The sequence below is a fragment of the Phocoena phocoena genome, chromosome 2, assembly GCF_963924675.1.
Source record: "Phocoena phocoena chromosome 2, mPhoPho1.1, whole genome shotgun sequence".
Classification (NCBI taxonomy): Eukaryota; Metazoa; Chordata; class Mammalia; order Artiodactyla; family Phocoenidae; genus Phocoena; species Phocoena phocoena.
This window is the reverse complement of record NC_089220.1, coordinates 84623003-84645003: the sequence shown is the minus strand read 5'-3', so window position 1 is coordinate 84645003 and position 22001 is coordinate 84623003. Positions and strand designations below refer to the sequence as shown.

Below are 22001 nucleotides of genomic sequence, written 5' to 3'. Positions count from 1 at the left end.
ATGGCTCTTTTTACCAACAGCTGATGATAACATTCTCTATACCTAAAAATCATTCAGTTCTCCAATGTGAATCTATATATATTGGTTGCAGAAATTGAAATTTGCTTAAGAGGAGAGAGCATCCTCTTGTGGACAAAGAGGATAGAGCAGTAAAGTCAGTCCTTGTCTTACCTGCCTAATAAACAGAAAGCCTAAGAAGTATAAGATAAACACTTTCCGGAAGCACTCCCTAGATCACAGCTAGTATATGTTAATACTGTCAACAAAGCTTTTTGTGATAAATGCAGAGATGACTAATTTTCCCAGCTACATTTATTACCAAGTCCAGGATGACATACACCTGAGTAAACATCATAACCGATTCAGCTACCCGGGACAGGAAGTTTACAAACTTTCCCTTAAGGAGTGCTCACACACCAATGAGCTGCTTTTTACATGCAGACTTGAGTAGAATTCCCATGGAGTTAAACAGCACAGCTAATGGTGAAATGATATGTCCACAGATTAATGAAACCTATAAGATGAAGATAGTACATAAATAGTCTTGCACTAACTGACCTAGGCTGATTAATATAAACCCATCTTTTATATAAACACACATACACACTCAAAATAGAGGTTTTATTCTTTGAATAACGAGGACTATTGAATCTCCTACCTGAGATTCTTGAATCTGTGTCAGTTTCTTCTTTTCCTGCTCCTCTTCTTGCTTTTTCTTTTTTTCTTTCTTTTCTTTCTTTTTGGCTGTTTTCAGTTTTTTCCTGATTTCAAATCTGTTTAAAATATATTTATTTGGTTTTTAAGTGGCAATGAAATATTTGTAGACTGATTTCTATTACGTAGGAGAAAGGAATTAAGTGCGGGGAAAGAGTTAATAAATGTTTTGGTTTCCTGTAAGAAACTCCAATGTATCTTATAAGTACATTAGAAATATTGAATATAAATACACCAGAAGTACTTGAAAGCATTAAGGTGGAATAGACTTAAAATGAGAGAATACTGAGGATACTGTTGTATCCTGTTAGTAACGCACTGCTCTTCCTCAACTTCACATAATGGAAGAAAATAGTTGATTCTTGGATCAACTCCAATGGTGTCCTATTAGAAACATAATGAAGCCACAGAGAGCCACTCTCCCGTTGCGGAGCACAGGCTCCAGACGCGCAGGCTCAGTGGCTATGGCTCACGGGCCTAGTCGCTCCGCGGCATGTGGGATCTTCCCGGACCAGGGCACAAACCCGTGTCCCCTGCATTGGCAGGCGGACTCTCAACCACTGTGCCACCTGGGAAGCCCCACTGTCACATTTTTAAGGTGGTCAAGACACAGGCTGTATTTTAAAAACACCACTCTCCATCTTTCTTCATTAGGAAAAATGCCTCCCTCAGCTCCACCCCAGCAAACATGTGAATAAATATGCTATTCTCTTAAACAAATGCAATCTAGGCTCTCTCCCTGTAACAAAAAGCAGGCTTTTATGAAACAAAACTATTTTTTTGTGTGTGAATTTAAGGAACTTTATGGAAGGAATAAAATAAATATTAAACTCTTTTCATAACATTCTAAAATAAACCCAATATGAAATTTTTTACTTAGTTCTTAATAGGGTCAATATACAAAAATTAACTGTATTTCTATATACTTGCAATGAATAATCCAAAAACGAAACAAAGAAAACAATTCCATTTACAGTAGCATCCAAAAGAATACAATATTTAGTAATAAATTTAACAAAACAAGTGCTAGTCTTTCACACCCAAAACTAAAGGACTGTTGAAAGAAATTAAATAATACCTAAGTAAGTAGAAAGATATCACATTCATGGATTAAAAGACTTAATATTAGATGGCAATACTTCCAAATTTGATAAACAGATTCAACACAATTCCTATAAAAGTCCCAGCTGCTTCTTTTGCTGTTGCAGAAATTGATAAGCTGATACTAAAATTCCTATGGGAATGCAGAGGGCCCCATATAGCCAAAACAATTTTGAAGAACGAAGGTGGAGGACTTAACACTTCCCAAGTTAAAAATTGACTATATAGCTACAGTAATCAAAACAGTATGGTACTGGCATAACCATAAACATAATGATCAATGGAACAGAATACAGTCAACAAATAAATCCATATATCTATGAACAACTGATTTTCAACAATGGTGCCAAGACTGGGGAAAGAACAGTCTCTTCAACAAGTGGTACTGGGACAACTGGATAGCTACATGCCAAAGAAGAAAGTTAGACTCTTACTTCACACCATATACAAAAAATGATCTCAAAATGGATCAACGAGGGGGAGAGGGATAAATTAGGAGGTTGGGATTAACATATACACACTACTATACATAAAACAGATAATCAACAAAGGCCTACTGTATAGTACAGGGAACTCTACTCAATACTCTGTAACAACCTGCATGGGAAAAGAACCTGAAAAAGAATAGATATATGTACATGTATAACTGAATCACTTTGCCGTACACTTGAAACTAACACAACATTGTAAATCAACTGTACTCCAATATAAAATTTTTAAAAATGGATCAATGATCTAAACATAAGACCTACAACGACAAAACTCTTACAAGAAAACATCTGGGTAAATACTCATGAACGTGGATTTGGTAAGATTCTTAGATATCAAAAGCTGCAGCAAGAAAAGAAAAAATTTATTGTGCATAAAAATTTTTAAATTTTGTGCATTAAACAATACTTGACAGTGAAAAATACAACCTACAGAATGGGAGAAAATATTTGCAAATCATGTTATCTGATAAGGGTCTACTAACCAGAATATATAAAGAACTCTTATAACTCAACAACAAAAAGACAAATAACCCAATTAACAAATACGCAAAGCACTTGAACAGACATTTCTCCAACAAGGATTTGAAAAGATTCTAAACATCATTAGTCAACAGGAAAATGCAAATCAAAACCACAATAAGACACTTCACATTTACCAGGACAGCTATTATCAAAAAAAGAAAAAATAACAAGTGTTGGCAAGGATGTGGACAAACTGGAACTCATATATTGCTGGTGGGAATGTAAAATGGTACAGCTGTTATGGAAAACAGTTTGGTGGTTTCTCAAAAAGTTAAACATAAAATTACCATATGACTCAGCAATTCCACTCCTATGTATATACCCAAAAGAATTGAAAATAGATACTCAAATATTTGTACATGAATGTTCATAGTAGCACTATTCACAACAGCAAAGATATCAAAACAGATTAATAAATAAAATGTGGTATATACACATAATGGAATATTATTCAGCCATAAAAAGGAATGAAGTACTGATACATGCTACATGAATGAACTTCAAATATATGTTAAGTGAAAGAAGCCAGGCACAAAAGACTACATATTTATGATTCCATTTATATAAAATGCCCAGAAATAGGCAAATCTATAGAGACAGAAAGTAAGTTAGTGGCTTCCTAAGGCTAGGAGCAATAGAGGGAACTGAGTACCAATAAGTACAGGGTTTTTTTCTGGGGTGATGATAATGTTCTGAAATTAATTGTGGTGATGGCTACACAACTTTATGAATGTATAAAAAACCACCGAACCACTTTCAACCACTTTCAATGGGTAGATTCTATGGTGTGTAAACTACATCTCAATAAAGTTATTTTTAAAAGTTAATACCTGAGGTGCTGAGAAAACTGGACAGCTACATGTAAAAGAATGAAATTAGAACATTTTCTAACACCATATCCAAAAATAAACTCAAAATGGATTAAAGACCTAAATGTAAGACCAGAAACCATAAAACTCTTAGAGGAAAACACAGGCAGAACACTCTTTGACATAAATCGCAGCAATATTTTTTTGGATGTCTCCTAAAGCAAAGGTAATAAAAGTAAAAATAAACAAATGGGACCTAATTAAACTTAAAAGCTTTTGCATAGCAAAGGAAACCATCAACAAAACAAAAAGACAACCTACTGAATGGGAGAAAATATTTGCAAATGATATGACTAATACACAGTTAATATCAAAAAAATATATATATAAACAGCTCATACAACCCAACATCAAAAAAACAAACAACCTGATTAAAAAATGGGCAGAAGACCTGAAGAGACATTTTTCCAAAGAGGAAATGCAGATGGCCCACAGGCGCATGAAAAGATCTCAACATTGCTAATCATCAGGGAAATGCAAGTCAAAACCCCAATGAGATATTACCTCACACCTGTCAGAACGGCCATCATCAAAAAGAACACAAATAACAAATGTTGGTGAGGATGTGGAGAAAGTTAACTGGCGCAGCCACTGTGGAAAAGAGTACAGAGGTTTCTCTAAAAATAGATACTTCCTTGGTGGTCCAGTGGTAAAGAATCCGCCTTACAATGCAGGGGACGCAGGTTCGATTCCTGGTCAGGGAACTAAGATCCTACATGCTGTGGGGCAACTAAGCCTGCATGCCACAACTACTGAGCCCACACGCCTCAACTAGACCCCGTGTGCCGCAAACTACAGCGCCCACGCACCCTGGAGCCTGCACGCCAAAACTAGAGAGGAGTCCGCGCGCCATGATGAAAGACCCAGCGTGCCTCAACGAAGATCCCACGTGCCTCAACTAAGACCCAATGCAGCCAAAAATAAATAAAATAAAATTAATAATAATTAAAAAAACTAAGAATAGGGACTTCCCTCGTGGTCCAGTGGGTACGACTCTGAGCTCCCAATGCAGGGGGCCTGGGTTCAATTCCTGGTCAGGGAACTAGATCCCACATGCATGCCACAACTAAACCCCGTGTGCCGCAACTAAGGCCCGGTGCAGCCTAAATAAATAAATAATAAATAAATATTTGCAAATGAAGCAACTGACAAAGGATTAATCTCCAAAATTTACAACCAGCTCATGCAGCTCAATATCAAAAAAACAAACAACCCAATCCAAAAATGGGCAGAAGACCTAAATAGACATTTCTCCAAAGAAGATATACAGATTGCCAACAGACACATGAAAGGATGCTCAACATCATTAATCATTAGAGAAATGCAAATCAAAACTACAATGAGAGGGCTCCCCTGGTGGCTCAGTGGTTGAGAGTCCGCCTGCCGATGCAGGGGACGTGGGTTCGTGCCCCGGTCCGGGAGGATCCCACATGCCGTGGAGCGGCTGGGCCCGTGAGCCCTGGCCGCTGAGCCTGCGCGTCCGGAGCCTGTGCTCCGCAACGGGAGGGGCCACAACAGTGAGAGGCCCGCGTACCGCAAAAAAAAAAAAAAACTACAATGAGATATCATCTCATACCAGTCAGAATGGCCATGATCAAAAAGTCTAAAAACAATAAATGCTGGAGAGGGTGTGGAGAAAAGGGAACCCTCTTGCACTGTTGGTGGGAATGTAAATTGATACAGCCACTATGGAGAACAACACTGAGGTTCCTTAAAAAACTAAAAATAGAACTATCATACGACCCAGCAATCCCACTACTGGGCATATACCCTGAGAAAACCATAATTCAAAAAGAGTCATGTACCAAAATGTTCACTGCAGCTCTATTTATAATAGCCAGGACATGGAAGCAACCTAAGTGTCCATCAACAGATGAATGGATAAAGAAGATGTGGCACACATATACGATGGAATATTACACAGCCATAAAAAGGAATGAAACTGGGTTATTTGTAGTGAGGTGGACGGACCTAGAGACTGTCATACAGAGTGAAGTAAGTCAGAAAGAGAAAAACAAATACCTTATGCTAACACACATATATGGAATCTAAAAAAAAAAAAAAAAAAGGTCATGAAGAACCTAGGGGCAAGATGGGAATAAAGATGCAGACCTACTAGAGAATGGACTTGAGGATACGGGGAGGGGGAAGGGTAAGCTGGGACGAAGTAAGAAAGTGGCATGGACATATATACACTACTAAATGTAAAATAGATAGCTAGTGGGAAGCAGCCGCATAGCACAGGGAGATCAGCTCAGTGCTTTGTGACCACCTAGAGGGGTGGGATAGGGAGGGTGGGAGGGAGGGAGACGCAAGAGGGAAGAGATATGGGGACATATGTATAACTGATTCAATTTGTTATAAAGCAGAAACTAACACACCATTGTAAAGCAATTATACTCCAATAAAGATGTTAAAAAAAAGAAACCAAAAGGTAATAATAATAATAAATAAATATTTTTTAAAATATTAAAAAAAAAAGAAAAACCTAAAAATAGAACTACCATATGACCCAGTAATTCCACTCCTGGGTATATACCTGAAAAACAAAAATGCTAATTCCAAAAGACACATACACTACCATGTTCATAGCAGTATTATTTGCAATTGCCAAAATATGGAATGAATGGATAAAGAAGATGTGGTGTATATACATACAATAGAATACTACTCAGTCATAAAAAAGAATGAAACTTTGCCATTTACAACAACATGGATGAACTCAGAGGAGACTATGCTACGTGAAATAAGTCAGACACAGAAAGACAAACACTGTATGCTATCAAGTATATGTGAAATCTAAAAAATACAACAAACTAGTGAATATAATAAAAAAGAAACAGATTCATAGATATAGAGAACAAACGAGTGCTTACCAGTGGGGAGAAGGAAGCAGGGAGAGGTAATATAGGGGTAGGGGATTAGGAGGTACAAACTATTATGTATAAAATAAGCTAAAGGATATATTGTACGACACAGGGAATATAGCCAATATTTTATAATAACTATAAGTGGAGTATAACCTTTAAAAACTGTGAATCACTAAATTATGCATCTGTAACTTATATAATATTGTACATCAACTATACTTCAATTTTAAAAAAGTTAACAGCTTATATTTACATTATGTTCTTATATGTATTATCTCACTGAAGACTTACAACAATCCCCAACGAGAAAGCTGAGGAATGAGGAGGGTAAGTGACTAATTCAGATAACCTGGACAGTGAGTTTGACTTGAGCCTGGATTTTCTTTCTTCTTCTTCTTTTTTTAAAAAAATATTTATTTATTTGGCTGCATTGGGTCTTAGTTGCAGCACACGGGATCTTCGTTGTGGCATGTGGGATGTTTCCTTGTGGCGCACGGGCTCCAGAGCACACGGGCTCAGTAGCTGTGGCAGCGGGCTCTCTAGCTGCAGCGTGCAGGCTCTAGAGCACACAGACTTAGTTGCCCTGCGGCACATGGGATCTTAGTTCCCTGACCAGGGATGGAATCCACATCCCCTGCATTGGAAGGCAGATCCTTAACCGCTGGACCACCAGGGAAGTCCTGAGCCTAGACTTTCTGATGGAAATGTCAGTGCTCTTTGCACAACCAAGCTACCTTTATGCTGCCTGCACTTACCTTTAAAAAAAAAATTTTTTTTTAATAAAAAAAGAGGAAGCTCTAGAATAGGTGAAGAATCTAACAACCAAAAATGATACCTCACTACTGGTGTTGCTGGCTATAAAACAGGATGCTAATGGTGTTTACATTAAAAACATGGAGAAAGTTTCTGAGTTACCATATTGTACTGCCTTGCAGCTAAACAAATGAGCTACAAAAACCTCCATTTTCTGTGAATGGCTCTGAACTTCTGTCTTAATTATCGTCATTGTAAACATTCTTCCAATCACTAAAAAAGTCACAGAATCAGTCAGTCAACTGCTTCAGTCATATAAGGTGAAAAATAAAAAACCCAAGTTTGAGATCAGCCACCCACTACTCTTGAGCTACTTTGTGATTTTATCATAGGGCCCTATTGGCCTTATATGAGAACCTCTTGTTATGCTCTCCCCAATTCAGAAATACAAATTTCAGAAGTCATTCTTAACCATGTGGCAACTGTGGTAGTTTCTTAAGTCCTGTTTGTTCCAATACAGGTAACCGTGGAAGCATTCACACTCAAAACAAATGTCTATTACTTGCTGCTGACTGAAAGCCAAACATTCTTGTCTAGAATAACTCACCAGACTTAATATGGTCTCCAGAAGGGACAGACAGGCTCCCAGACGAAATGGGACTAACTGCTGCCAAGGAAAATGCTTCTGTTTATTTCGCAATATTAGGTAGGTAGGGAAGGATCCAAATTGTGAGGACTATTTTATCTCCTGAGACAAAGTCAAGTTTATTTCACCTTGAAATTCTGTTAGGAGATAAGGAAAAACTTCTGCCATTTAAATATGGCAAAAGTAATCCAAAATACTGAAGCAGCTTTGTATATCAAAATGCAATTTAACATTTGAGCTTAAAAAAAAATACAAAAAGCATGCTGGGAGGATAGTCAGATTCCTAACTCATAAATAATGAGAAGAAATTTCAAGCCTTGAATCCTGTGAAGACAGGGCTCCAAATGTGAACTTTGGGAAATTACTTTATTATTTTATTTTATCATTAAGACTACCACTTTACCTTTTTTTTAACACCTCCCTCTTCTCTATGCGGTTGAACAGTTCTTGCTCTCTCTCCTTTTCTGTCATCTGTTCCAGACGGGCCCTGTCTTCCTCATCTCCCATGAGGTCTTCTCCATAGCCATCATGGAATTCCTCATCTTCTGAGGAAGAGTCTGAATCTGAACTGGAGGAGGAGCTGTTGCTGTCAGAATCTGACACTTCACCTGCAACAAAGGACCAAACACAAGATTAGGTGATGCTGCAGAAGACAGAGCCACAGGTGGCCCCACAGTGTTGATAATCATTACCCCTTGGCTCTTCTAGGTGAAGTGGAACATGGTCATCTCACCTCCCTTGGGAAAAGCTTTGGTCTGCCTTTGGCAAATGCAAACACATGTTACAGAAACTTAGGCTGGATTAAGAAACCAACATGATCTTTTTAATTTGACTTTTGTATTTTGAAAAAATTACAGACCTACAGAAAAAAGTTGCAAGAATAATTCAACTCCCGTACATCTGTTACTTAGGTTCACCCATTGTTAACATCGCCAATTCACTTTCTGTCTACATACATAAAACAATTTACACATTTTTATCATTTATTTTGCTGAACTGCGAATAAGCTGCAGAGATTGTGACCTTTCACCCCTAAATACTTCTTGTAAAAAGGAGTCTCATATAACCAAGTATACAATGATCAAACTCAGGAAATTTAACATTTAAGAAATAGCATTATCTGACATACAGTCCATATTCAATTTTCATAATAAGTATACGGAGATGCTTTGAGACTGTGTAAACATCTTGTTCCTCAACAAACTATCATCCAGTGGTTTTAACACTCGTTGATAACACTTCAATTATTACTATGATGGTTGAAAATGGTGATTGTCTAACTATACTTTCTTCTACATTTATTAGTTGGCATTTAAAAAAATCAATGTTTTAATAAGTCATTAAATGGGTTAGTGAATTCCTAATGATACTGGATCTTGGTAGGACAAAGGGTGATGGAAAAAAGCATTACATATTGTAACTGAGTATTATGTTAAACTAGCAATTTTGTGCTTGACTCAATTTGAGCTAACATTCACAGGCATGTGCTTAAAAAGCAGGTTAGGCCAATTCTGTACAAGCCACTTTGTATATACACATTATTACTCAAAACAAATATAAAGTTTACCATTTTAGTCCTGGAACAAGTTCACTTTCAAACTAGTGTTAGCAAAAATTCTCATTTCAAAACAACATTTTTTACTGAGTTTTGTATCTGGTTCAAGGATTTTCCCCCTATGAATAACCAAGAAAAAGGAAAGAGAAGGCACTCAGTTAAGGTAAATGGAGACTCTAACGCAGGGAATCCTCATGGGTTTCCTGGATGGGTTTCAAGGGCTTCACTAACGCTTTGGAATGCATGTATTTTTCTTGCTTCATTCAGATTCTAAACAGACCATGACCACTGAAAAGATTAGAGACCCCTGCAATAAAGGAAGAGGCCATGCTGTAATTGTAATGCAGGCACCTTTTCCCTCCATTTCTGACTGCAGCTTCTACTAAATAAGAGTTCACTCCCAAGTCTGCACCACTTGACTCACCTTCTTCAGGGGCTGAGCTCTCAGCTGAACTGTCTTTGTCCGAACTGCCTGAGGAAGCAGTTTTATTGGCCTGTTTCTTCATGGTTCCTTTCTTCTCTATTTTTCTGGCTTTTCCTTTCTTCTTATTTTTATTGCTCCCAAAAGTCCACTACAAGGAAAAAAAAAAAAGGAAAATTGAACCAGGGATTTTATCGAGAAAAGCTGTAAGTTTCAAGAATTAAGAGTCTCTGACATTCATCAAAATGATTCCAAGTCTCTACTGCTTTGGATCCGAAACAAATACACTTTATAAGATGAAAGATATTGATTCTTGAAACCTTTGTTAAAACTTCATAACCTCGGGCTTCCCTGGTGGCGCAGTGGTTGAGAGTCTGCCTGCCGATGCAGGGGACACGGGTTCGTGCCCCGGTCCGGGAGGATCCCACATGCTGCTAAGTGTCCGGAGCCTGTGCTCCACAACGGGAGAGGCCACAACAGTTAGAGGCCCACGTACCACAAAAAAAAAAAAAAAAAAAAAAAAAACTTCATAACCTCTGGTTTGTAATTTCTTAATGTCAGTAGATAATTGATATAATAAACATAAAATTTAATTAGTATACTTTTTATCAATAGAGAAGCAAATATATCAACTTAATGGCAAGTCAACTGAGTTAACTATAACTCAGTTGGTACAGGAAACAGCTTCTAATGTTTCCTGTGGCAGAGAGGTCAGCAATTGCTAGAGATTGGTATGTCTGGGTTTCAGTACACAGTGCATGGCTGAGTTCTGGAGTGGGTCCCAGGAAAGCAGGGAATAAAACTTTTTAGCAAGAGAAAACTTCAGAAAACACAGGGAGAAAATGATGAAGGCCACTCTTTGGCATGGATGGTAGTATCACTGGTACCAACTCCAAGGAGTCAGAAAGTATAGTAGATCATTAAAATATATATGTACCTATATATATATAGGTATATATATATATACCTATATATATATATGTGTGTATATATATATATATATATATATTTAAATCTGCATATATTACACTACAACATAATGTTTACATTGGATCTTCAATAGGAGATCCCATACATCTAAATATAAGGAACCTGCAACTTGTATTATCAAACTAACAGGCAGGCAATACACAGTTGATCACTCCAAGGCCAAAAAAATCATCTTCATCAAGCACTTTAATTATAAGTCTGAAAGACCATAAAATCATTTTTTAAATTCACAGAGACTATTTAGTTACATTAAACCACACCTCCTTTGATATTTTAACTTGTCAATTTAGGAGAATGATTTTAGGTGAAAAATACTTTACTTGGAAACTTTATTTTATGTACTCTAAAAATAATATTCATAACCAGCAAGGGCCTACTGTATAGCACAGGGAACTATACTCAATAATAACCTATAGTGGAAAAGAATCTAAAAAAGAATATATATATAAAATAAAATAAAGTAAAATTCAAGACTTTCCTGGTGGCACAGTGGTTAAGAATCTGCCTGCCAATGCAGGGTACATGGGTTTGAGCCCTGGTCCGGGAAGATTCCCACATGCTGCGGAGCAACTAGGCTCATGCACCACAACTACTGAGCCTGTGCTCTAGAGCCCACGAGACACAACTACTAAGCCCACGTGCCACAACTACTGAAGCCCGCACGGCTAGAGCCCGTGCTCCACAACAAAGAGAAGCCACCGCAATGAGAAGCCCGCGCACCGCAACGAAGAGTAGCTCCCTCTCGCTGCAACTAGAGAAAGCCCGCGCAGAAATGAAGACCCAATGCAGCCATAAATGAATAAATAAATTTATTTTTAAAAATTAAATTAAATTAAAAATTTAAAAAAGTATATATAAAAACACTGAATCACTTTGCTGTACTCCTGAAACTAACACAACACTGTAAATCAACTATATTTCAATAAATATTTTTTAAAAACCCCGGAAATTGTAAAACAAACTGAGATAATACTAAATAAACCAATCAACCAACCAAGGAGGGGGAGGATAAAAAAATCAAAATAATATTCATCTTTCCATCATCACAGATTGAATTATAAATCTGGTATTAACATAAAAATTCTACATCTAATATTTAACAAAAGCACCAAGTCTTTGCTCCTTCTATAATGTGATCATATTATAAGGTGATCATAAATCTACCTCCTACTTCACAATAGCCAAGATCAGAAGTAAATTTACTTTGGAGTTTTTTTGGGGGTGTGGGGTGAAGGGAGAGTTCTGATGAGATTTCCACCTTAGAAATGTTCCAGATGAGCTATTTTTAAGAACTACAGTCTGTTAATTTACCTTGATAAAATATTGTGAAAGGGCACTATTTTAATCTTCTGATTTTTTATTTTAATTTACTCTTAGTTATTTTAATTGCCACTTTGTTTTTGTACTCAGGAGCTAGGAAGAAGGGACAAGTGAAAATAAAACAGCTCCATGTTCTAGAATGATGATATATTAAGTGAATAAATGATATATTAAGTAATATACCACTTATGTATTAAGTAATATACATTAACAGCGACTTCTCTTTATAAATGAATTTACTTCTCAAACTTTTAACAATTTAACACTTAGATCACTATTTAGAAAGAAATCCTAATGCTTCTCTTCTAAAAGCTATTTTTCAACCATCTGAAATCTTAATCATTCAAGGAAGATACTTTTCAGGTCAGTTTGAAAGAATCCAAAAGAGGCCAAAGTGTTCAGTTTCATAGTTAACTGAGCTAAAATATATCAACTTCTTATGCTGAGAATACAGATATTACTAGAGGCAATAATGTATAAAACATCTTTTGCATTGGCTTTGTTTACAGGAAATAGCACAACTATGCACATAGTAGTCAATATTTATTGGCTGGTTATGAAAATGAGCATGACCCATCTCTTCTGAACAGGGTATCTTTTTGTACTTCTTTGTACAGAAATCCCTTCTTTGTACAAAGAAGTCCCTTTGTACTTCTACCCAATGGGAATATGAAAAGGCTGAGAGCATAAAGGGCGAGCTACCAGGGTCACATGTGTGTTAGAGTGGATAGATCTATTTTCACCTACAGATTTGGAGTTCTCACGTGCAACAGAGTCAAATTCTGAACTTCCAGGGTGGGGGAAAAGGGGGATTGTGTATGAGAGTAAAAAAAGGCTTAAATGTGAAGTCACACAGGTGAATCCAATTCAGGAGGTGCTAGAAAGCTATCTGGTTTCCTTATCCTTCCACCGTCTATCTGCTGCAATCTGCCATTGCCTAAGCTTAGCAACTGTCATCTATAGCCTATGATGCTTATCCCCTGGAGGGGAGAGATAAAAGATAAGAGCTAAAATAGAAGAAATAAAATGTTTCAATTTAACAAGGGCTTGCCTGGCTGAACCTGAGTGTGGGAAGGGAACCTTGGTCTTTTTCCTTCCAACACAATTTTCAAAAGAAATGACAGAAGTGCTTCATCTCCCATGAGCCTAACTCAATAGAGTCTGTCATGCCAATGGCAAACAACCAAACTCACTATATATGACAGGGTTTTAGGGAAATAAAATAATCACTTAAAATATGGGGACCAGTCACATTACTCCTATTTAATATAGAGAAAAGACTCAAATGGGTACTGATAATTTCCCAAAAGATTTTTTTTCCTGCAGAATAGATCATATTTGTAATATTTTACATTTACTCCTTTAAACCAGAAGCTCCTGAGTGTTTTTTTGGTCTGAGCACACATTTTAAATATTTGCCCAGTACCTCTTCTCTCAAGATCACAGAATCTAATAAACCATAAAGGAGATGGTCAAGACTTGTGGTAGGCAAAACTGACACAGAAGTATCTTAACCCAGCCATTAGCCCAGAGATTGCTCACCTATTCCTGCAAAAGCCTTATTCTGTTGACTCCAAGACAGAAGGAAAACTAATTCTTTCATTGCCAGAGTGTGGTAGTAAATGGAGTCTAAAGAGTACAGTACATGATTAAAGAGATGCTCTCAGGCTTTCCCCATCCATCAGAGAGTAGAAGAAATGACCTGGCTTTTCTTAATTTGTTTTGGGAACTATGGCTTCACTGAAAGGCAAGCTCTGTTGTGACCTTAAAAGTGCTCTAAAATGTACCACACAGAAGGCAAGAATAAGAAAATGAGTGCCTGCTGATCTGCATCTGAGTACAGAGGCCAGAGCATCCCCCAAGGAGAGCTGCTTAAAAACAATCTGGGAAAGGGAAAGGGTCCACTGTCAGTCAGGACCCTAATACACACTAGCACCCTGCTTTTCCCAAGCATTCTACATGCATGCAGGCTCACACAAAACACCAGGAAAGTATTACGTATAATGCAGTGATGAAAACCTAAAACAGTGACTAGAAGGAAGATGTCTTAACTAATAAATTAAAAGAGATTAGCACTTTGACTCTCACTGCTGTAACTGATACTCCAATGGATGGCAATTATCTAATGATACAAGGAGGGTTAGAAAGTACTACATAACCCTGTGCCAGACTGAGAGTGTAGGGGTTGTTATAAGCAGGTCCCTACTCTGGGAAGCAGCTGACCTTCCTGGCATTCAGCTGAAAGACAGGAAGGAACATGGGGTGGGGAGTGCTTGCCTTGGACTTGGGTGCCATTGACATGCTGAGTACTTTTATCCTGGAGGCAGAAAAGCAAAGAAACTTCAACATTTCAGAGAGGTTATCTCTAATGGCCAAGGAAGATCATATTCTAGGTCTCAGGACCCAGAGTAGAAACCATTGCAGCCCAGTTACTCCTGAAACGAATTTACAGTGAAATGAAATACTTTGAGGTAAGTAGGGTTTAAGAAGAACAGCTGGGCTAGTGATAAACTATGGGACTAGAGGTTAAAAGAACTGGAATAAAGGCCCAAGCCCTTAACCTGAGACTGTTTCCTTATCTGTAAAGTAGGAATAATAATACCACCTTGACCACCTATCCGGGTAGTGTGAGACTCAAAGGAGACAGAATAAAAGATGCTAAGAGCACATCAGAAACCATGAAGTTCTATATAAATGGAGGGTACTATTTTATGATGGAAAAAGGAAACCAGAACTTCTGGGAGCCTGTTTTCTTATCTGAAATAAGGGAATCTAAATGATCTCTACGACCCCTTGGAGTTTTAAAGTTGTAGGATTCTATATGAACTGAGTGTTACACTAAATTGAAGTGTTTGTCAAAAGGATTCAGTAGTCATTATTCTAGATCTTAACAGTGACCAACAAAGAGGTGTGCTGAGAGGGCATGGCTCCTCATTTAGGTATTTTTTCCCTGTGAAGATACTGAAGATAGAAAAGGGTCAGCAAAGTTAAAGAGTATATGCAAATGTCAGCCTAAAGAACAATGAGGAATAGCTAAATTTTCTTTTCCCTTAAAAGAAATCAATTATTTGTAATTAATCAAACAAAGTACAAAGGGCACTACTGTATCTTATAATCAAGCAATCAGTTATATTTAACTGGAAAACACAGAGAATCCCTACACTCAATCACAAAAACTTATAATCTGGTTATGGAGATAAAAACAAAAGTGAAACAAATGATACCAAAAAAAAAGTAAAATATAATCAGTACTCCACTGCACTGTTTGGTAGGAAGTGTCAGAATTTGTTGTACACAGTTTAAGCAAGTGGTCCATGAAAATCACTTTATTTTTCTTGTGATGAGATTTTAGGTATCTAGATAAATGAGGTGTTACTGTATGGTAATCTACATAGCCAAGAACCCAGAAGCATGCTAAAAAAAAAGGGGACTTCCCTGGTGGAGCAGTGGTTAAGAATCTGCCTGCCAGTGCAGGGGACACAGGTTCGAGCCCAGGTCCAGGAAGATCCCACATTCTGTAGAGCAACTAAGCCCGTGCGCCACAACTACTGAGCCTGTGCTCTAGAGCCTGCAAGCCACAACTACTGTGCCCGCGAGCCACAACTACTGAAGCCCGTGTGCCACAACTACTGAAGCCCAGGCGCCTAGAGCCTGTGCTCATCAACAAGAGACGCCACTGCAATGAGAAGCCGCGCACTGCAACAAAGAGTAGCCCGCGTTCGCCACAACTAGATAAAGCCCGCATGCAGCAACAAAGACCCAACACAGCCATAAATAAATAAATACATATATACATTTATTTTAAAAAAACGTTTATGAGAAATTCAAATAGCTATTGTTAAATTCAAGTACTAAAGCAGAGTATTCCAACCTAAACTCTATGGGGCCCCCTGGTTTCCTGACCCCAGAGCAGATCAGAGACACAGGAAGATGGAAGTAGAGCAGATTACTAGGAGATGAGAACAATGGCCACTGCTTACCTTCGGTATTGGGGGAGAAAGGAAAAATAAAAACCAGCACCACAGAGCTTGGTATTTTGGAAGTCATTATTTCACAGTATAAGAACTGTCATTCATAATCATGACTAAATCAGTTAAAAAACTATATATAATAAGATCTATCAAAAAAATTTTCAAATATAGTGATTTTATATTTTAAACTTTCAAAAGTTTAGTTTTAGTATTGGGATAATTCATCTATATGGAATATCTTTTTCCAGAGGTATTGTGTGTATGAAAACCTTACTAAATGAATATACACACAGGAAAATATTAGCTTAGCAGTGAAGGCCTTTATCAGTATGTGCTGATTATGTATTATCTGCATGGTAAAGCAACAACAAAATGCTCTTGGGTATCTAGGCTGACTTCCTGGAAAAATTATTACTAAATGAATTTAAGTAAAAGTTGTATCTTTTTCAAAATGTTCTATTAATAAAAATATTGGAGCCAACAAGCAATAACATAGTGGGAATAGGAGTGCAACTAGATCAAAGTGGGAGTGCTCAAAAGATTAAATGGGGTGAGAGAGAAAGAGAAGAAGCTTCAGAAAGAAAGAAAGTAGAAAAAAGTGGAATGGGGGAAAAGCAAGAAGAGGCCAGAGACTCTGAAGAGGTAGTAAGCTGGAGCATAAAATGTATCCAGGAAGTTCTGGGGAAGAAAAAACAGGTGACAAGTGCTGAACTGCATGGCTGGGCCAAATGTTTTTATTTCTCAAAAATGTTGAAAACAGGACTGTACATGAAGCTTTTTAAAATAATCATTCTCGCTCAGGCACAGGGCAATAGAACATAATTCAGCTGTTTCCTTACTTTGTCTAATGTAGTTATATTCAATTTTGAACAACAAATAAAGGGTTTTCTTGGTATCTATTGATAACATGATTTTTACTGGTAACAAGGGAAAATCTAGGCTTTATTTCTATTTCTTATCTAGGTGCAGCTATCTGTTTCCACAAGATTCACCATGTTTCTAAAAAGGACTCTGAAGTACCCGATTTAGGACTCTGTTCCTTCTAACGAATGGACTTTTTTGTTTTGGCCATTTATTTTTTAAAACTTTAAATCTCATGAATGAGCACTGCTAGCTCCCCTCCTCCTAACCCTGTTATTTTTCCTCCCGGCCACTCCTGTTTGCACCCTTGGTGGTGCTTCTCTTACCAAATGCTTTCAGGGACAGGAAGCGACAGCACCAAAATGCCACACCACAGCATTATAACCTACCACTGAGGTTGTGCTTTCCAATTTCCCAGGCTTGGTCAATGTAAACCTTACAGAAAGAGTTCTACTTCTCATGTGCCTAAGATACGACTGAGAATAATTCACAAGATATCTACTATTCTCTCCTTAATTGAACCTTTTTTTTTTTTGCCATGCGGCACAGCTTGTGGATGTTAGTTCCCTGACCAAAGATTGAACCCGGGCCCTTGGCAATGAAAGCACAGAGTCCTAACCACTGGACCACCAAGGAATTCCCCCTAATTGAGCCTTACACTTAATAACCAATGCACCCACTTTTTTCTGGACAGGAAACTTTCATAACTTCTGTGTCCCCCTCCCCAACCCCAAAAATTAGCTAGATATCTTCTTGTTCTAAAGTCAGTGCATGTCTCTCCTTAAAACAAACTACCCATTAACCTCCTAAATCAGTTGTTCCTGCCTAGTTTTCTGTCCTAGCAAATCTGAGGAGAACAACATACTTCTTTCTACCTGTATTCAGCATCATGAATGACAATAAATAAGAGTCATGTGGGAGGGGAAAAGGGTTGGGAGGTGTATTTGAAAAAACTCCAGAGTAGCTTCTAGTACAAGCAAGCTCCATCTGACTGAGAACTGACATTTTAACAACCAAATTTCTAAAAGGCTAGTTCGTAGGTAATAAGGATATTAAAGCCATAGCAGAAACTAGAAAACATAGCAAATTATTTCAGTATATGGGTTTCACCTACAAAGATGTATGAATATTCATTATGAGAGAGAAAAAAACCCAAGAGCCTCTGTCTCAAACACTGTATTCTAAGGATCTCTCAGAAGTCCCCTACCCACTCTAAAATATCTCTATGGCAGCCATAAATCTGAGTTTACAATACCACTGATTTCTCTAGTGGCTGGTAGGATTTTTTTTTTTAAAGATTTTCTTAATTGTCCAAAATAATGAAGTATTTACCCTAACTTTGGGGTGCTCTGTGCTTAAGCTAGTAGCCTGGGCCAGAAAGTGATAATGCAGACCAAAAAACAGGCTCTTTTCAGAATGGCCATGATATAGAGACTGCAATTCCCAGTGCAGGGTGAGGAGGGACTAGAGTAGAACTGCCAGAAGCCAGTGGGCCAGGGGGCTGGCACTTGGAGGCAGTAGCAAGAACTAAGAACCTTGGGAGGAAAGTTACGCAAACTCTCAATCCCCACTAGACAGGGTACGGCTTGCCTGTCAGCTTTTTCTCCAAAAAGTACATAAGTAGCTGGTAGCATTCTAAGGTGAAGACTCTCAGACTTGGTTAAGTAGCTGCGAGTGACAAAGGGAATCCTAAGCTGTAAACATTTTTATGGACGCTGGATCTACCCTAGCACAAGTTTTGGGCTTCTCTAATGCTGTGGAGTTGATACATACTTTGACCTTCTGGTAGAAGCAGCTCAAAAGGATGAAGGGAATCCCTACAGCAACTGCATACTTAGGAGTGATTTAATGACAGGAATATGGAAAACAAAATGCTTCAAAGGATGTTATTGATTGTATCTCAAGGAAGTGCAAAGACAATAAACATGTTACAAGGTATTCCAAACACAACACAGATTCAAACTTAATATCCCATAGCAGCTGACTTCTGAAACATGGAAAATGAAAGGAGTTGATGTAGGAATAGTGGGAAAGGGAATTATTTCAAGATTTTCCTGTATTATCTTTGCATTTTTTTAAAAATAGAAAAACAAAACAAAGCAAATTATTTCATAAAATCCACTGTTTTTCTAAGCAGACTGGGTTACTTTATCAATTTTAGAGGAATTATAGTACCTCCATGAAAAATAAATGAAACAAAAGAATAAAACTCACACATTCACTACCTCTTGCTATCAAAGCAATTTTAGGTCTGTTGAATTATTTAAGATTAAGAGAATATCAGTACAGTCAATCAGAATGCAATCGTTCCTAATCTGCATATGTAGGGCACTAGTAAATACTGTTCTAGCTGTTAACTAAATTTCATTATAATAAAAAACATTTTTTACTTTAGAGGAACTTTAAAACAAAATACTGTTAGTGCACGGTTAAAAATATTTTCCTAGACTGCAGGGTAAGAGATTAAACAGAAAGATGATATCCGGCCTCCCCCCAGGAAATTACTAAGGGAAAAAAAGTATTTTAAATCAAATGAGGAACACGTAGGAGTGCTTCAAAGACCTTTCCCCTAATCTCTCTCTCTTTCATTAAAGTTCTGGATCTTTCAGGGCCTTGTTTGGTGGTAGGCAGCAGTTTGGGAAAGTCACCTTAGCTTAAACAATGAACAGCTGGATGTTTCTCATTAAAAGCTAATGCCACTACTCTGAGAGATGTTGATTCCATCTACCCAAAGAAAGCTTCTTACCTTGCTAAAATATCTCCTACTAATACTTTATCAGGCATTACTGATATTCTTTTCTAACATAAAAGTGGGATTAAAAAGGTGACAAGGGCTTCCCTGGTGGCACAGTGGTTGAGAGTCCGCCTGCCGATGCAGGGGACACGGCTTCGTGCCCTGGTCCGGGAAGATCCCACATGCCGCGGAGCGGCTGGGCCCGTGAGCCATGGCCGCTGAGCCTGCGTGCCCGGAGCCTGTGTTCCGCAACAGGAGAGGCCACAACAGTGAGAGGCCCGCATACCACCAAAAAAAAAGGGTGACAAAAAATAAAAGAGATGGTGACTAACAAGTTGTGCTCCCTCTGCAAAAGGGCTGAAAATAAAAGACTAAAAATGGCCACGAATGCACTGCAGAGGTACCCACTAGGTAACCAGCAGTACAAAGAACATCACAATGCGAGAGCTTCTCATACACAATTTTCTTTCCAAGAAGTTCACATAGATCTTAGGCAGGAAGGTCTCAGTTTAAGGAAAAGAGGCTGCCAGGAGTCACCAACTCAGGACCCTCAAACACTCATTAGTCCCAGAGGCCTAGCCCTCCACACCCACCTCATCATCACTGTTAGACGTCTCCGAGTCTGAGGAGGCTGCAGGCTGACTAACAGGCGGCTCCTTCTCTTCAGAGTCACTTCGTTTCCGCTTTGCCAGGGACAAGAGCTCCTGAGAGGGCAAAAGTAGCCATGTGAGTTTTGTTCACAGAGAAAATATATCCAAAAATAATAAAATGCCCACCTTCTCTAGATCTCTTCTACTTCTTTGTGGTTTCACTTGAAGGACATCATCATGGGAACTTTGGTCACATGAACAGACCAACTGCCAGCACTCGTGCTAAAGAAATGCTTTCAAAGTCTGGAATTCCCTGGCTGTTCAGTGGTTAGGACTCTGATCTTTCACTGTAGGGGGCCCGGGTTCAATCCCTGGTCAGGGAACGAGGATCCCACAAGCTGCACGGCACAGCCAAAAGAAATCTGTTCCCTCACTCTTAATGGGAAATGTATGTCTGAAATGGAAAAGTGACTAGAAAACTAAACTGGAGGCTACCCCCGAATTTCCTCTGTAAGTTACAGAAGTACTGATTCTCAGCAATTGATACGATATGAACCATGTCTACAAAGGTAATTTGCTCCCTGTTCTTATTGGTATAGCTAATACTCTGAGCACCCTCTTATTATATATAACTCATGGTATAATTGGCATTTGTGGGGCTGTTCTGAATAAGCTGACAAACTACAAATTTCTGAGGTCATTTTTAATTTTGGATGCCTAAACCAGGGGGGAAAAAAAAGTATATTTCTGGTGCTGAACCCAGGGTCAAGCAGTAAGTATGCTGGCCTCTACATGGGAATCCCAATTTGACAACCCCAATATTCCCATTCACCTCTGCCTTGTCCTGGTGATTTAAGGGAGTTTAAAGGAGAAGAGATACGCTATTTAGTAAGACATGGCTACAACCAGGATTTGCTTTCTCACATGGTTTCCCTCTCCTGTTACTTCTCCCCAACTCAGTCCAGTCACTCAAAAACACAACAAAAGGATACTTACTCTGGTTCTTGCTTTCTGCTAATATCAATACCAGCCCCCAATTATATTGTACTTACTAGATGCCAGGTACTTTTCTAAGCATCTAACGTTTAATCTTCATAACCGCCTTAAGGTAAGTATCGTTATCTTCCCCATTTAAAGATACAGAAACTAAGGAGCAGGAGAGGTTAAGTAACTCACCCAAGGTAATACAGCTAGTACATGAGAGAACCAGGATTCAAACTAGGGCAGATAAAATCCTAGCTCCTATTTTAATCATGGTTTACATTTTCCCCTTGGGCCAAAAGAGAGAAAAATATAACTAATAAATACTAGTAGTATTATTCCTTGATGATGTTAGTGCTATACAATTATAGGTTAAGTGCCAAGACAAATTTTTTAAAAAGAGACTGCTATAAAATATGTTTTCTTCTTCCAGTCTTTCTATTTTAGGAGTATACTCTCCTTGGCCAGAATGAGAAAATGACCTTCTCAGATTAACAGCTGACACCATCTCTTCTTCATAAGCAGTAATGAAATGTTACTCTTCTCATTTCTTTAGATAGAGCTAGCAGACTAACTTCCTGAAAAGACTTCAGATCATAAGAACACTCTACT

General features: G+C 38.1%; 1 protein-coding gene across 1 annotated transcript in view; it reads right to left on the bottom strand.

The window, feature by feature from the left end:
* RTF1 (RTF1 homolog, Paf1/RNA polymerase II complex component) overlaps nucleotides 1–22001 on the bottom strand; it is a 47741-nt gene that overhangs the window by 13861 nt on the left and 11879 nt on the right. Inside the window, exons 2-5 of the mRNA XM_065871992.1 lie at nucleotides 20412–20522; nucleotides 9946–10093; nucleotides 8370–8574; nucleotides 659–773 (exon numbers count right to left, since the gene is read on the bottom strand). Of these exons, the coding sequence (XP_065728064.1) occupies nucleotides 659–773; nucleotides 8370–8574; nucleotides 9946–10093; nucleotides 20412–20522 (579 nt within the window). The remainder of the gene's footprint in view (nucleotides 1–658; nucleotides 774–8369; nucleotides 8575–9945; nucleotides 10094–20411; nucleotides 20523–22001) is intronic.